At 42.5% G+C, this 18,070-nt stretch overlaps 1 protein-coding gene across 3 annotated transcripts in view; it reads left to right on the top strand.

Moving 5' to 3' along the window:
* The window catches only part of LOC118319289 (storkhead-box protein 2), a 48,577-nt gene extending 46,962 nt beyond the window's left edge, over positions 1-1,615 (top strand). For all 3 annotated transcript variants that reach the window (XM_035649566.2, XM_035649567.2, XM_035649568.2), the window contains exon 4: positions 427-1,615. In XM_035649566.2, the coding sequence (XP_035505459.1) occupies positions 427-631 (205 nt within the window). In that variant the 3' untranslated portion in view covers positions 632-1,615. The remainder of the gene's footprint in view (positions 1-426) is intronic.
* The last annotated feature ends 16,455 nt before the right edge of the window (positions 1,616-18,070 follow it).

Genomic DNA, 18,070 nt, shown 5'->3' with positions numbered 1-18,070 from the left:
TAACTATTTATGTACAACAACTACTTAAAAAACATTTAAATCCCAGTTCAGCCTGATAGATAAGAGATACACAGAATAAGATCTGGTTCTGAATGTTGATGACCTTCCAGTCTTACGGACACTATCAGGTTTGACGAGCTTAAAAAATCTGCATTCGCTTTTACAGTATATGACTAATTATTACAGCCCCCTTCCTTGCCCAAAATAGACATTATGGAACATAGAAATCTGTCATTTGAATCCTAAAAGCAAGAATTAGGGAAAGCAGCAGAAAAGTGGTCAATATCTCTACCCCTAACCTTATATGACAGATGTTAAGGTAAGGGGTTATGTAGGCCTATTGTCTTTTTCCTTGGATTTGTCTCCAGCAGAAGGGGAAGCTTCAAACACTTCCTTTGGTCACTGTGTGTCTTTGTCTCTCTACAGAACAAGGGAGAGTCTAGCGTCCAACACCTCTTCCATAGTGGAGAGTAATCGTCGACAGAACCTGGCACTGAGTCCTGGAGACCTCAGCATCGCTACTGGCAACGGTCCCCCCTTCTCCTTCCGTACCATCACAGAACCTGCCGGCACCCAACCAGAGAAACTCCAGAAGCCCAATGCCTGCCTTGCATCAATCACCAGTGTCTAGGGTCAGAACTAAGGGCTGGTTGGACGCTGAGAGCCAATGGACGGGGGCCACAAAATAAAAGTTCCAACCCCAAGGACTGTTACACCTTTAGACAAACCGACTGAAACAGTGGACCTGCCAAAGGCCCACTGTGGAACTATAGCTGTTCTCACACACACACACACATAGTGAGGACACTCATTGGCATAATTCATTCCCTAACCCCTAACTATCACAACTAAATGGCCATCCCTGACCTAAACCCAAGTCTTAACCCTCAAACAGCCCTTTGAAAAGGTGAGGACTGGCCCAAATATCCTCAATTTCCCAAAATGTCCTCACTCTGTTAGGTCTATGCTCAAAATGGTCCTCACAAAGATTCAAGTACAAGTACACACACACACATACACATGACCACTGGGCAGACATGTCATTCTGCAGCCTCTAGTTTACACACTGCTGTCGTGTTGTTTCACTTACGTGTGTGTGCAGGTTATATTTGTATGATCTGTAATCTCAGGTCATTTTTCCACTCCCATTCCAGCTGCTCCAGATCAGTACATCTCACCTGCAATGTGTCCTGGTGTACGATCGGAAGAGATGCTGCTCTGCTGACTAGCGTTACTGATACTCACACTCACTATTCCAACTCCCTATTAGCCATTAGTTCCTCTCTAACATGAATCATCCGTCCAACAGCACGAGGTGGTTAAACCTGCCCTCTGTAGAATGAATGTGAGCACTTGTTCTGTCTGTTGGATGTATGATGTGTGGACACCATCTCCTCCTCCAGGTGTGGTGACTGTTACAGTCTGAGCTGCAGCTCCAGCTCCAGGGATTAATTCATTTGGAACTTTACTGCTCATGTCCAGCAGATGCAGCTGCATCATGTTGAAGCGTTCTGTCAGACGCCACTCCTCCGTTGTCATGTTTGTTGACACGTGTTTTCTCCACCGTACTAATGTAATAGGCCAGGTGTGTTTTGAATAAACCAATACGACTTTATTGATCCCTCAGGGGAAATTCATTTGTCACAGGGTGCAAAGATGCAACTAAATAGATACATAACATTAATTAGATATTAAATAACTATAATAGTTGTGTTACATAACCTATCCAATATAATTAAGAATTGATAAACAGGATTAAAATGTTGACATGAAATGAATTATTTAACGACATGTTGAGCTTAGTTGCTGAACTTGTCAGTATGTCCATATACCAAAAGCAGTTTTTCTTGTTTATTAAGAGTCACAGTGGTGTTCACATGCAACCTGCAGCCAGAAAGCATGTTCTTTTCTATCCTACTATATGTACAGCCTGTATATTCATATATTCATATGCTGCTCAGGTAACTCATTTCACTCATGATAAAGACATGTTCAGTATGTCAGACACAGCACTAAACCGCAGTTAAAATTTCCTTTCAATGAACATCACTGAGATTTATGGATATCAGCTATAAAAAAAGCTGATAAAAGCAGTGTGCTAGTGGAGATGCAATATCACTACTTGTCTTGAATATCCAGAAATAGCTCCCAGCATCATTCTGCTGTAGGGGAGAGGGCGAGGCTAAGCTCTGGACGCAGTGTTATATTTCAGTTATAAATGAGGAGCTACATACTTTACAAAAACTTTACTTTGGTCCTTATTCATATCAACTTGATCAGTTAACTTTGATTTCACACATTGCTCCTCAGTCCAGCCCCGTTATGCGGAAGAGCACATTCTGAGACATGATGTTCATTATTCATTCACTCTTATGAGCTTGGCAGACTGTTGCTAGTGACGAGCGGAAGTTACCTGATGAGCAGGAGCGGTATATTCTAGGGGTGCACCGAAATGAAAATTGTTATCCGAAACCGAAACTGAACAAAATGAAACACTTGGCCGAATACCGAACAACCAAACAGGTTTTCACAGTTTACAGTCTGTTAATCTATTTTGCCAAATGTTCCACCACTGCATAAATTAAATAGCTTCTATGTGCATTTTACTTTTTTGTCTTGATTTTCAAGGAAAATAATCAATTATAAAAGTACAATTTATGAATATTTATATAACACTGAACATTTTTTTTTACATTCCAGCAGACATTATACTAACAAACCACAATATAACTTAAAATAAATGAATTAGAACAAAATCAATTCATATGGGTTAGGGTTAACCATCATTAAAAACATTGTTCAGTAAAAAATATTTATTATTCTTATTATTTCTGTGACGGAACATTCGGTGCATCCCTAGTATTTTCACCACATACTTTAAATGTATTTTTCCAAATTCTGGGTGGAAAGCACTCCTGTTCAATGTCTTATTCATGGCAGAACTATTCATTTGTATTAATAAGCCACTGTTACCGATGCCAGGTAATGTTTTCACCCCTGTGTGTTGGTTGGTTGGCAGACTGACTGGCTGGTCAGCAGGATTACGCAAAAAACAACAACTCAGGACTGATATGAGTGTTTGAAATGTGGTGAGGCTTGGTTGTATTTAATGGGACTCAGCGGAGGTTTGCCCTCTACTGAGTGCCATTGTAGTTTTTGAATAATCCTGCTGACAGACAGACATATGGCACCTTCATCCCAATAAACACAAACTCCACTAGTGGTGTGAAGATCCGGCAGCTGAAAGAGGTGATGCAGCTGCAGCCAGTGGACAGAAGGAGCGAGTTTCATGATTAAACTGTACACATTTGAGATGTTTACCACCCAAATTACTGTGCATCGTTAGACAACGAAAAATGAATTTGAAACTAAAAGTCTGACTTTGAATTCAAGAGGGTAGATTGTGCTGCTCTGTAAAGGTTCGCCCATGGTGTTGATCAACAGCAGCTACACGTGAATCATCTCTTTATTTCTTTATGATATGCAATGACATTGATTTGGAATTCTATTTGACATGAATCAGGTCCCTGAGCCACTCACACTCCTGGTGCTAAGATGTGTTATGGTCAGTGATGGCATGATAATAATCATAATAAAGAGAGTGATGTAGTAGTTGGACCATAGTATTAAATTACTGCTTACATATTGTATAGCTTGTATAGTAGGTGGACCATATAGAATAGCCTTCTATAAAGCATTTGGTTGAACTTCTCAGTGACTGAACAGACCGATGATCAGCCATTGACAATGGCAGGTTGAGGTGCAGAAGAGGACCTGAAGGTCTGATTCAAAAACTATAGAACATTGGGTGATGGAATCACAGCTGTTGATGTTCCAACCCATGACTAGTACTAGTACAAGTCCTAACTACATCTTAACATGAGTACTTTTTACATGAGCTGGTAGGACCACACCCACTTTGGAGCTCGGTTGTCAATTAAACTACACAGCTGTGAAGTTTTGTGACTGCATCCTGCACAGTTAGGAAGCTATGACGTGGACTGAATCTGTCCACTGACAGACAAAACGGATTCTGTGGTAGTTTCCTCTACCATAGGTGTCACACACACACACACACACACACACCTAGTGAGTGAACATAGACCTGAGCTGAATTTGCCTTTCTTCAAAGATCCCACAGTCCTATAGATGTCATTTCTCCTATAGGCTCAGGGAGCTGTCAGTCATCCCAGTTGTTGTCCTATAGCCTCCTCTACAACTACCTCCACAGCAGCAAAAACACAGCCCATCCTTTTTACGACCACTGTCGTCAGCCTCGAGCCTGTGAATGTCTACACACATCATCATCATCATCATCATGTACCCACTGGGACATGACTTATTCTTTCAGGATACCAGACAGGGACTGAAACCCAAGAAATGTTGGCCTTCTCACCAACAACATGTCATACAGTAATAAACGTATGCGGTGAGGCACCAGATGGTAGGTATCAGACTCAGTGAGGATATGCACACTGTAAGATACCAAATACAAAATTACTCTAAATGGTTATATATATGATATTCACCGCTACTACATGTCGCACTAGCACCAGCATTTCGGACCAAAACCAATGCTTCATCGCACCACATCTCCCATCCCCCTCTCCGCATGGTGTTGCCTTTACGGTCTGCAGATGTTGCGGAGTTCACTGAGGGCGGTCTCTAAACACACAAGCAGAAGCACAAGTGAATGAAGTTACCTTGTTTACAGGAGAGACGGAACAATCCAACGAGCTGCCGTGCATATTGGTCCAATGTATCGGACGCGTCCCATGGGGTGGTACTCCTGTCAGTGTCTGAACCTCGATGTGAAATGCTTCGGCCAGTAAATGTGTGTTTTTAAAAGGGAAGTCTTAGCAAGCATGCATTCCAGATAGCATGGCTACCATCTTTTTGCGAGTATCCCTTGGACTGTATAAAACGTATAGCCATGGTGTGTCTGATTTAACACTACAGTGGTGGGCAGGTAACACGTGTGTTTACGGTGTTTGTGTAACTGCGAGACGACGAATATGAGTTCAGCCGAGTGTTATGCATACATCACTCTCCATCAGAGCTGCCGACTAACGTGGGGAGGGAACATGAACGAACCAAAACAAAGAACAGAACCACACGGGAGTGTGACTTCATTCTCTGCTCAGGACAACATCACTCCACTATATAGAACAACTTAACATAGAAAAATAGCTGTTGGCTGCTATGATAATTTCTAAATTCTTGTATATATAACCTTTAAGGGGTTCAGTACGTCGCAACTAACTAAGTGATATGATTTGTCATCTGAGTTGGTGTAAATTCAATATTTGTACCTGAGTTCCCCGTCTCACCTTGAAGTGTGCTCTCAATATCCACACTGGACATCCTCCTCTCATAGCCGCCTCCTGGCTGCATTCAACTGTCTCCCCATTCCCCCCTTGGTGTGTCTTTGTGAAGTTAGGAGAGAGGTTTTAAACTGCACTTGCTCATCTCCAAACACATGTCAAAGTTACAAAACAATTCAAGCACAGTTTGTTGGCATGCATGACCAGGCTGGAGGGACAATTATTAGGAATCAAACTCCTGCAGTGGTAACTCAAACTTTACCCCTTTCAATTCTTTCATGAAACTCTCTTAAAACACATTCAATATCTAGTCAAATGGCTCTGGGTATGACGAAAGATGTGTTATGCTGACCACCGGCCTCAGTTTCTATTTCTTGAAATACTGCTGTCTTGGATTTTACTTTTCATTCGGGCATTGCATTTAGTTCTACTCTGCATTTTGCTACAGAAGGGTACAACCCTATGTGCTGCCGATAGTGTCAGTATGTTTCAAACTCTTCTCTCCTGTGTTCCAGTGTACTGCTTTATATTCTGTTCTAAATTTACAGATGTTTCTACTAATTTGGCAACTCTCTATTTTATGATTCTAGATTCTGTTCTACCACTGAAAGAGGTTTTCAAAATCTGTTCCACTACATTTCTTTGGTTTTAGGGTGGTAGGGTTTACAATCCAAGATAGACTACAACCCTTGGTAGTTTGCTGGGTATTCTCTGATCATAGCTGGTCAGCATGTCAGCAGGCTTCTAATACCACTTCTATCACTGTTCTAGGGGTTTACTGTACATTCTTTCTTTATCAGTAATAGGGCTTACCCAACTCGAGGCTTCAAATCCATTACATTTAAGGCTTTAGTCCTTACAACATCCGTACAGTAGGGTTCTGATTCCAGTGATATCTCTATACAAGGGTTTGTAATGCCAGGTGTACTCAGAGTTGAGCCATATCCCTTGTTCTTTTAAGTCCAGATTCTGTTAAGGTTCTAGTTTCTCTTCTGCCTTTACTTCGTACGTTCCTTGTCCCTACAAATACTGTAGTGTCAGTCACTATTTTACCATTAATGTTGAGTTTACTTCTATAGGGTTGAGTTATTGTCCCTACAATGGAGTTCTCATCTCTGTTGTACCACATCTACAGTGCAAGAGTTCCTGCCTTTGTTCCACTTGTAAAATAAGGCCGCCTGGCCTGGTGGAGTCATCCGTCATGTCTGATGTTTGCACTGCCCCGTTCCCTATACTCCCCACAACATTCTGGCCCAGTGGTCCCACATCAACCCACCATCCCTTCCAGCGACTGTCCTGTAACCTTGGACCCCTTTTCTACACAGATAATCCATCAAATGTCTTCCCTTAACATCAGCGGTGGTATATAAAAATGGAGTTTCAATAATAACATTGATTCTAATGGTGACAGTATGCCATACCTGTAAATGATGTTTAGCTGTCATGCATAGTCAAATAATTTAAACAATAAAGAGAGGGATTTTTTAAATGTCTATAATATCTGAGAGTCCCTTTGATGTGTAGTACTGGTGTTACCATTGTTGTAGTGTATGTGATACCCCATGGGGAATGTGTTGCTTTTTAAAATAAAAAAATAACAATGTTTGATTATACCACTGTTGTGCTGTAATGTGATCACTATTACTGTAAGGTTTAGATGAAACAAGACCACATGCCGACGCAGAGTAGGTAGGAGAAGGTGAATTTAACAGAGAACAACTTGTACTTGACTTCATTAGAAAAACTTAACGCTAATTTCAGGTGTCATCTGGTGGTGAAGTTGCAGCAGATGGCGACAATAGACCACGGCCATTCATTGTCAAGCTCCATCACTTTCAAACTAAAGAGTTGATCCTACGCCTTGCCAGACAGAAGAGCCCGTTCTCCTTCAACGGATCAAGATTTCACATCTTTCCTGACTACAGCCCGGATGTCAACAAATGACGCACAGCCTTCTCCGAGTCCAAAAAGAAGCTCCACGCCGCAAAGATCCAGTTCGGCCTCTACTATCCAGCCACTCTGCAGTTCACACACAACGGGAAACGTATGAAGTTCACCGACCCTGTGGAGGCACTGACCTACATTGATAACAATGATATTGATGATAACGGACACCCCGCTTCACACGCTGCGGAGAATGGTGATTGAGGTAATGTTATGATCGGGTCAATGACGCCAATAATCATTTAAAAGAGATAGTGGTATCATTAGATATGGTTATTCTGTCATATTTTCTGACAGTATTTTTTATTTTTATAGTATTATTTTGTTAGCATTGTTCATAGTGGCAGTGAACGTTTTGTGTGAAGGTGTGTATACACATCACACGTAACGCTATATATGTACGCCCTCCTAAATGCTTTACTTTTGAAATTTTTATTTATTTATTTATTTATTTATTTTTGGTTGTTTTTTATGATCACCACCGATCTCTCTACAGTGACATTCTAAGGTTTATGGATATCATGGTTTCAATAATGTAAAATTAGGTCACAGGACATTTAACACACTGTTGGAGAGGTTCATCAATGGTTGAAAAAAGTATCCATCATTGCAAATGCAGGTTTGCAGTAGTTTGAAGTTTTCTGGGAGGGGTAGCCTTCTTAAGGCTTGTTTATGTGTTATATGTAGTAGTTTTGATGTGGTATTTGTTCTTTATACAGTTTGTGCACCTATCCGGCTTTTTTATCATCTAAATGGGGTAGACGCAGGTATTTTTGAATTGAGTGGTCCTAATGACAGAGTAATTCACATCTTGTCCCAGGTAAAGATGACATGAACATTTTTAAGCTGGAATGTGAAGTGTCTGAATCAGGCAATTAAGAGAAAAAGGGTTCTCTCTCACTTACAATATCTTGGGGTTGGTATTGCTTTCCTACAGGAAACCCACCTTCAAAATCGAGACCAGTCTAAAATTCACAAAGAATGGGTGGGGCAGATGTTTCATTCACAATTTAGCTGTAAAGGTAGAGGAGTAGCTATACTCATTCATAAAAAGATTCCTTTCATTGTATCAGATACTATCTTGGACCCAAATGGCAGATATGTGATGGTTGTGGGAGAGCTGTTTCGACTTTGCTTAGTATTGGTCAATACACTACGTGCACAATTATTAGGCAAGTTGAATTTTTGAGAATTAATTTTATTATGTAACAACTACAGCGCTCTCGCTGAAATGATAATAAAGCTCAAACCTGAATATTTAAGAAAGTAAAAGTGAAGTTTTGTCTTTCTTAAGAGAATATCTCAGTGTGCAGAATTATTAGGCAAATATTGGTGCGCAGAACTAAATGAAAAATGAATATTTTCCCATCTCACTTGTTTATTTTCACCTGTTAAAGTGAAAATAATGAACAAACAACTCTAAATATACAAATAAACATTTCTAACATTTCAAAAAAAAATCAGTGACCAATATATCCACCCTTTCTTTTCAATAACCGTCACAAGCCTTCCATCCATGGAGTCTGTCAATTTCTTTATCTGTTGACGATCAACTTTTCGTGCAGCAGCAACCACAGCCTCCCAGACAATGTTCAGAGAGGTGTACTGTTTTCCTTCATGGTAAATCTCCCATTTAAGAAGAGCCCACAAGTTCGCAATAGGGTTTAAGTCAGGTGAGGAAGGGGGCCATGTCATTTTCCTGTCATCTTTAAAGCCTTTACTGGCAAGCCATCCTTTTTAGTCCATCTTTAACCCGAAAAGGTCCAACTAGCTCATCTTTAATGATACCAGCCCATACCAGAACCCCACCTCCACCTTGCTGGCGTCTGAATCGAAGTGAAGCTTTGTGCCCATTACTGATCCAGCCACGGGCCCATCCATCTGGTCCATCAAAAGTCACTCTCATTTCATCAGTCCATAAAACCTTTGAAAAATCTGTCTTCAGGTATTTCTTGTCCCAGTCTTGACGTTTCAGCTTATGTGTCTTGTTCAATGGTGGTCGTTTTTCAGCCTTCCTTACCGTGGCCATGTCTCTGAGCACTGAACACCTTGTACTTCTGGGTACTCCAGGTACGTTACAGTTCTGGAATATGCCAGCACTGGAGGACAATGGGTTCCTAGTAGCTTAACACGACTCTTCGTAAATCTTTGGCAGTTAATTTGCGTCTTTTTTTCTCTACACGTTTCTTTCGACCCTGTTGACTTTTTGCAACAAAACGTTTGATAGTTCTGTGATCACGTCCCATTAGCTTTGCAATGTCAAGCGTGCTGCATCCCTCTGAAAAGTCAACAATTGTAAAAAATCTTTCAGAGTCAGTCAAATCTCTTTTTCGGCCCATTTTATCTAGGGCAAAGAAGCTGCCTAATAATTATGCACACATTGATATAGGGTGTTGATCTCCTTAGGGCACACCCTCCCTCATTACACAAATACACATCACCTGATTTGCTCAAATCCATTAAGCACTCAAGTTTATACAGGTTGGAGTTGGAAAATATGCATAAAAATTATGATATGGTCAAAATACTCACTTGCCTAATAATTGTGCACGCACTGTATTTACGGCCCAAACTTTGATGATGATAATTTTTTTTAAAAGATGCTAAACTCCATCCCGAATCTGGATAGTTACCACTTGATTATGTCTGGTGATTACAACCTGGTGATGGATTCTGTCTGGGATTGCTCTTCTCAGTCTGTACCAAGACCATCTAAATCTGTGCAAACAATCCAGTCGTTCATAGATATACATAAACTCATAGACCCATGGAGATTTAAACATCCCATCAAAAGGGAGTATTCATACTACTCTAACGTACACAAGTCATTTTTCCAGGATAGATTTTTTTTTGGTTGACCCCTATTTGCTTAATATTATTACAGATTGTAAATATGATCCAATCATTATTTACGATCATGCACCAGTTAGTATTAAGGTAACTCTTTCGACTCAGAGGACAAAACGGACATGGCAGCTTGACACACTCCTGCTGGCTGATTCAGACTTTGTGAAGTTCATTACAGAACAAATAAATTTCTTTCTGCAGGAAAAAAGGAGTGATGGCATCTCAGCCTCAACCCTCTGGGAGACACTCAAAGCGTATCTCAGGGGACAGATTATTTTTCGCTCTGCTTATATTAGGAAAATGAAGTATAAGAATATTGAGGAGCTATCTTCAGAAATTAAAGCTCTGGACGGACTCATATCTGTTTCTCCGACCCCTGATTTGATTAGGAGGAGAGTAGGCTTACAAACTGAAATTGATCTCTTAACTACCACCCATGCAGAGGCTCATCTTAAAGTGCTGTAGTAGATTCTTTGAAGAAGGGGATAAACCTTCCAAACTATTAGCTAGTCAACTCCACCAAAAAGCAGCTCATCTTATAGACCAATCAGCTTGACAAACTGTGACGGTAAAGTGTTCTCAAAGGCCATTGCACTCCGGCTTGAGAGAATTCTTCCTCCATGTCATTTTGGAGGACCAGACTGGGTTTATCCAGGGCAGACAATCCTATTTTAATCTGAGATGATTGTTTAATATCATCTATATTGAATCTAGCGCTCCATCCCCAGTAGCAGTAATATCGCTTGATGCCGAAAAGGCGTTTGATCGGGTTGAGTGGGATTATCTTTTTCAAACACTTGGCAGGTTTGGTTTTGGCCCTAACTTCACTCGCCTTATCAAGCTCATTTACACTGATCCAACTGCCTCAGTGTATACCAACGGTATCTCATCTGAGTATTTTCCTCTTCACAGAGGGACAAAACAAGGGGATCCAGTGAGTCCGTTGCTTTTCGTTTTGGCTATAGAGCCACTTGCCATAGCTCTTAGATGCAATAATAGTATACAAGGTATCTCACGTTGTGGCCTAACTCACACTGTCTCGCTTTACACAGACGACTTGTTACTATATGTCACCAACCCCATCACAACTACCTCTGAAATCCTTAAAATCTTGCAGGAATTTGGAAACATTTCTGGGTATAAACTAAATTTTAATAAAAGCGAATACTTCCCCATTAGTAGTAATGCCAGAGAATATCCCAATCTGCCATTTAAGTTGTCCGCCGAGTCCTTTACATATCTGGGTGTGAAAGTCACCAAATCCTATTACAGTCTATTTAAAAATAACATTACTCTGTTGGAACAGTGCAAACAAGATATTAAAAGATGGTCTATTTTGCCACTATCACTTATGGGGAGAACAAATTCTGTAAGGATGAATATTGTACCAAAATTTCTATATTTATTTCAGGCACTGTTTATATACCACAATCTTTTTTCAAAACATTTAATCAAACGATTTCCTCCTTTATATGGACTAATAAATCATCTTGCATAAGAAAAGAATATATGGAAAGACCAAAGGGTGTAGGTGGGCTTTCACTTCCAAATTTGCGCATGTATTATTGGGCTGCGAATTTTAATGCCATCTCTTTGTGGTTAAAAGATTGGAATAATAGGATCCCTGCATGGCTCCAGATTGAAAAGGTTACAAGCAGCCCACACTCACTACCTGCTTTACTCTGCGCACCCCTACCATCACTAGTTAATAATATTAAGGATAATATAATTGTAACTCAATCACTCCGCATCGTAAATAAGTTCAAAAGATGTCTGGGTATTCAGAGTATTTCTATTCACTCACCAATAATACATAATCATCTTTTTCAACCATCCCTAATAGACAATGGCTTCAAGATTTGGTATGACAAGGGCATTCATAGTATTGAGGACCTGTATGTTAATGATACTTTTGCTAGCTTTGAAAAACTATCCAGAAAATTCGGTCCGACCAATAATCATTTTTTGCGATACTTGCAAATTAGAGATTTGCGTAAAATGTTTGCTAATTTCCTACACTCCCCTCTCCTTCCTGTTTTGATTCCCTATTAAGAGTTAATATGCTGAATAAGAGCAGAATATAATTTATTTTATTCCCATACCATGGATAGCTGCAACCTCTCTATTTCACATATTCGAGAACAGTGCCGGGCTATATGGCTTGTTGTAAATAAAGATGAAAAGGTCAGGTCTGTCTTTCACAGTATAACAGAACTGTTAAACAGTACAACACTTTTCCAATATCACAGTCATTGTTTTAGACATTTCTTCTTTGAGTCCCTTTCAACAGTGTATATAAAATAAAAAAAGTTTTTTTTTAATCCCCAAAATGATAATGCATGTTTATTAAGCAAAACAAGTAGGAACACACTATGACAAAGTTACTCAATAAATGTTTGTGTAAATGTGTTTTAGGTGGAAACTGCTCCTGGAATTCAGCAATCACCCCCCACTGGAGGCAGTAACCTTTCAAAAGAGGAGACCAATACTTCTAAATTTGTGACTATGTCCAACCCAGAATACATAGTCCTCACAGACAGTGAGCTTGAACAGGTGCGACGGTCCTACTTTGAGCAGAAACGGCTGGGGACTGAGCACAATGTTACCTTATCCAAGGAGCTCTTCTGCCAACTCATAAGAAACACTATGACTAATATGATCTCCATGGCAAGAGCCACAGAGGACTCCAGATACCCCACCAAACATGAGGTGAATGCCATGGCAAAGTGATTGGTGGAGTACTATCCAATGATAAAAGACAGGTCATCAAACAGTGAGTGGGTGAGTACATTTTTGTCACTTTTGCTTGTTGCTGGCATGAGGTTAATACTGAGATTTAGATCATTTCTATTCATACAGTGCTAAATAGTGACAGAAAGTTCAAATGGAGCTAGAAATTGCCGAAAGCTATAATTACAGTATAAGAAAGCTTGAGTCTCTTGTCAGTTTTTTCAGTTTTTTTTACTATGTATGCCTTGCAGGAGCATGTTGCCAAAAAGCTCAGGAAGAGACTCTCAAATGTCAGAAGTCCAAGGAAGACCAAAGGTCCTCCTGCATAGAAACCACGACAAGCCACCCTTTCTACCATAACGTCCCTGTAATGTCTTCAGTTTGTTCAGTTGACATCATGGACAGCCAGAAAATCCAAGCAAGACACTACAAGACCCTCCAAGAAATGTATAAGTCAAAAAAGCCAAACAAAGCTGCGGAAACTCATTTGCTGAACCTGGAATTTGAGTCTCGAAGACGCTTCATCACCTCTGATGTTTTAAAGGAGCAAGCCAGGGCAACAAAGTTTCTACAGGCTTACCCTTGTTTCAGAGAACTGGATCACGTAAGTAATGTTAGTCCCACTTAGTTCACATTTTCAGCTCTTCCAAGGACTCAATTTAGCATGACATAATTAGCATAATGTTCATATATCTTAAACATTATAGATTTTTTTGAGGAACGTTAGTCATCAGAATGGATGACAAGGACTTTTTTTCAGTAATTTTTCTTTCTTTATCTGAATCTATTTTTCAGGTGCTGGATGAGCTGCAGCGAATCCTCCAACCGACCAACTCCCAGTACATATCAGAGATGCAGAACAGATGGAAAACCTTCTATTCCAAGGTCCAGTTTTATGGAGTGATGAAGAAGGCCATGAAGTCTCCTAAAACTTTGAATGGAGGTGAAGTCACAATACATTGACTTGTTCATTTTATATAATAATGTCTTGTAATTATTTATGTTATGGTTATGGTTATTTATGGTACCACCTTGTATTGTGCCTTTTCCATTAAACTAGTGGAGCATATCACAGCTGTCTTCAGAGCCCTGCCACTGCTCTTTCCGTCCAGCACTATGCCACCGAAGAAACTGGGCTCAAGCAGCGAGGCTCTTTTCCATGTCCTTTCGAAACATTTCATAATATATGTTCCAGTTTTTCAGGCATACATTTTATTTTAGGTTTACCGTAATTTCCGGACTATAAGGCGCACCGGAGTTTAAGCCGCAGCAGCTAAATTTAATGATTTGTACATCAATAAGCCGCACTAGACTATAAGCCGCAGGTGTTTTAATGGTTAATTATCTTATGTAAGAGTTCGTGCACAGAGGGGATTGTCGGGAAAGAGATGGCTGCTTGAGGAAGCTCCCATTTATTAACATTTCAACAAACAAGTTGCATATTTGCATAACGTACTAAAACCACCCAAGTCCTCATATTCAGTGTCAGAAACGAACAGATTCAGGGTGGCTTCGTCAGCCACTCTCCTCTCTCCTTCGTTGTCGCTCTCAAAACCAACAAACTCCTCTTCGTCACTGTTGGAATCGAACAGCCTCTGAAGGGCCTCAGCTGAGCCTGTGGCGGCGTCCTCCTCTTCATCACGCAGCAGTCCAGCCTTTCGGAACCCGTTGGTGATCGTGGATGTTTTGACACTCCTCCACGCTATCAGGATCCACTCGCAAACTTGAGCGAAAGTTGCTTTTCGCTGCTTTAACCGTGGACCGCGGACCGGTCATAGAGCCCATAGAGTTAAAGTTGGTGGACTGTAACCTGTTAGATTTAGGAGGTCCCCTAGTGGCCGTTAGCTGTAAAAATCCATAGATTAGCCGCACCGTTATATAAGGCACAGGGTCGAAAAATGGGGGAAAAAGGCGCGGCTTATAGTCCGAAAATTATGGTAGTTACTTTGAGATAAACTTTTATCATTTCAAAAGGACAGGGGAAGTGTTTTCTATAGTGTGCTTAATGTAGTACTAACTTCATTGGAACTAGCTGTGGTGCATTCAGCATTTGCAGTGCTGAATGCTGAGGGGTTACTGTGACTATGTGTTTTAATGTACAATATGATTTCACTAATGTTGTAGTCCAGGTCAAAGTTTATGTTACTTGTAATGTTTTTCTAATCTTGATTGATTTGGGTCATCTAGACTTCTGAGGATCCTGATGGTTTCATGCTGCAGCGACCCCTGTGTTAAGGCTTGGGTTAGGACCGAAGAAATTGCAGGAGACCAGGGACAATAACTGCTTTCAAGTTTTAATTTTTAACAAAAGTTCACAAGCCCCATGGGAGGGAAACAAAGGGAATCTTCTGGCAGCGTGGCTAAGTCATGACCGTGTTTAAGTAGAGGAAAGGGTGATTGCTGGTGATGCTGGACAGGTGTGTGTCATCTGTGAGGCCAGCCACGCCTCCTGCCATAACCTGAAGCAGAAACAAAACACAGGGTAGGGGGGAGAAAAGGAAAAACAGAAGCAACAAAAAACCGAGACCATCACAGTACCCCCCCTCAATGGACGCCACCTGGCGGCCTCCCAGGCTTGTCCGGGAACTCCCGATAGAAATCAGCGAGCAGAACAGGGTCCAAAATGAGGGCCTTGCTGATCCAAGACCTCTCCTCAGGACCGTACCCCTCCCAGTCTACGAGGTACTGGAAACCACGGCCCCGCCTGCGCACATCCAGCAGGCGGTGGACCGTAAATGCAGGATGACCGTCAATGAGCCGGGGGGGCGGAGGGGGCTCAGCTGGAGGGCTCAGTGGGCTCCTGATGACGGGTTTGAGCAGAGACACATGGAAGGCAGGATGCACCCTCAAAGCGGGAGGAAGTCTAAGCCTAACGACACTAGGGTTAATGATGCGTTCAATGACGTATGGCCCGATGTACTTGGGAGCTAGTTTGCGTGAATCAGTCTGAAGAGGGAGGTCACGTGACGAGAGCCAAACCTCTTGCCCAACCTGGTAATTCGGAGCAGGGGTCCGATGTCGATCTGCCAATCGTTGGTTTCTAGTAGCTGTCCGTGTCAAAGCTGCTCGGGCTTCTCGCGAGACACGGCGGGCACGGCGTAGATGGGCCTGGACTGAGGGGACTGCAACTTCAGACTCCTGACTTGGAAATAGAGGAGGTTGATAACCCTGGGAGACCATGAACGGGGTCATACCTGTGGCAGTGCTAACCAGGGAGTTGTGGGCATATTCAATCCAAGGCAGGTGAGTTGACCAAGAGGCTGGAAGACGAGATGCCACACATCGTAGGGATGCCCCCAGGTCCTGGTTGGCTCGTTCCGTCTGACCATTGGTTTGTGGGTGGTAACCGGACGAGAGGCTGGCTGAAGCTCCCAGAGCATGACAGAAAGCTTTCCAGACTTGGGAGACAAACTGGGGACCCCGGTCAGAAACAATGTCCTGGGGGATACCATGGAGACAAAACAAATGAAGCACAAGAAGGTTGGCAGTTTCTAATGCTGAGGGGAGTTTAGGCAGAGGTACAAAATGGACTGACTTGGAAAAACGATCGACAAGGGTAAGAATAACTGTATTACCATCTGATGGGGGTAAGCCAGTAATAAAATCCACAGCACGGTGAGATGACTTGCTGCGAGCACATTCAGAGCAGACGGAGACAAATTCTCGGGTGTCAGTAGACATGGACGGCCACCAGAATCTCTGCTGAAGCAGACCTAGCGTCCTATGGTATCCAGGATGGCAGGCCAGTTTGGACGAATGACACCACTGGAGCACAGCCACCTCACCAAGGGTGGAACGAAGAGCTTACCTTCTGGGCAGTGCTCCGGAATAGTATGCCCCCGGAGAGCATCCTCCACTTCCTGCTCAACCTCCCACCTGGCTGCTCCAATCACACAGGAGGACGGGACAATGGTTTCCACAGGAGCCTCCTCAACTGGGGACGTGAAGTGGCGGGACAAGGCATCAGGCTTGGTGTTTCGGGAACCAGGGCGGTAGGTAAGAGTGAAGTTGAATCTTCCTAGGAAGAGTGCCCACCGTGCCTGACGAGGGTTCAGCCTACGAGCAGAGCGTAAATATGCAAGGTTTTTATGATCAGTCCACACAATGAAAGGTTGTACAGCACCTTCAAGCCAGTGCCTCCATTCTTGCAGGGCCAACACGACTGCTAGCAGCTCCCGGTTCCCTACATCATAGTTCTGCTCAGCTGGAGAGAGGCGTCTGGAGAAGAAAGCACAGGGGTGGAGCTTGTGGTCGTCTGGAGATCGCTGGGAGAGTATGGCACCCACCCCTGAGTCCGAGGCGTCGACCTCCACGATGAACTGCAGACCTGGGTCAGGGTGTACTAGTGTAACAGGGTGTAACAGGGGGCACTAGAAAACTTTTCCTTGAGGATATTGAAAACAGCCTGTGCAGCTGAGGACCACACAAAAGCCTTCTTTATTGAAGTCAACTGAGTGAGTGGAGCTGCCAACCTGCTACAGTTTTTAATAAATCGTCTGTAGAAGTTTGCAAACCCCAAGAACCTCTGGAGGAGTTTGCGAGTGGTAGGAACCGGCCACTCCATGACAGCATGACAGGTGTCATGTGCCCAGCGTAGCATACCTTGGACTTGGATCCTCTTGCTTTTTGAGGGGGTTGAGGTTAGGGAAGTATGGCTCACCAACGCCCCCCTGCTGGCTGATGAGCCTCCCCTTTTGGTCGAACTGGACACTTGCCCATGGGATGTCCTTCCTGGCCACAGTAGAAACACAGGCCGAGGTGGAAGCGACGTTGTCTCTCAGCTGGAGTCAGCCTAGCTCGTCCCAGCTGCATGGGCTCCTCAGAATTGGCTGGTGGATGTGAAGTGGCTTCAAGGTTACCACTGAAGTCTCTCAAAGGGGTTGGTAGCTGCTGGTGGGGCCTAGAAGTTGATGAGGAGAAGGACCTGGCTCTCCGACCCTCAGCCTTCTCCCTTTGTCTTTCCCTGAGTCTGTTATCTAGTCGGGTGGCTAGTTTAATGAGTTCTTCTAGGGATGTAGTTTCATCTCTAGTGGCTAGCTCATCCTTTATTTCTTCAGAGAGTCCCTTTAAAAATACCGCCTGTAAAGCTGCCTGATCCCACCCACACTCAGCAGCTAAAATGCGGAAGTCCAGTGCATACTGGGAAACTGAGTTTCTACCCTGGTTCAAGGACAATAACTGGCTGACTGCTTCTTTACCCTTAACGGGATGATCAAAAACCCTTC

Source organism: Scophthalmus maximus, chromosome 9 (genome assembly GCF_022379125.1).
Source record: "Scophthalmus maximus strain ysfricsl-2021 chromosome 9, ASM2237912v1, whole genome shotgun sequence".
Classification (NCBI taxonomy): Eukaryota; Metazoa; Chordata; class Actinopteri; order Pleuronectiformes; family Scophthalmidae; genus Scophthalmus; species Scophthalmus maximus.
The sequence above is the reverse complement of the archived record's forward strand: the minus strand, read 5'-3'. Positions and strand labels throughout refer to the sequence as shown.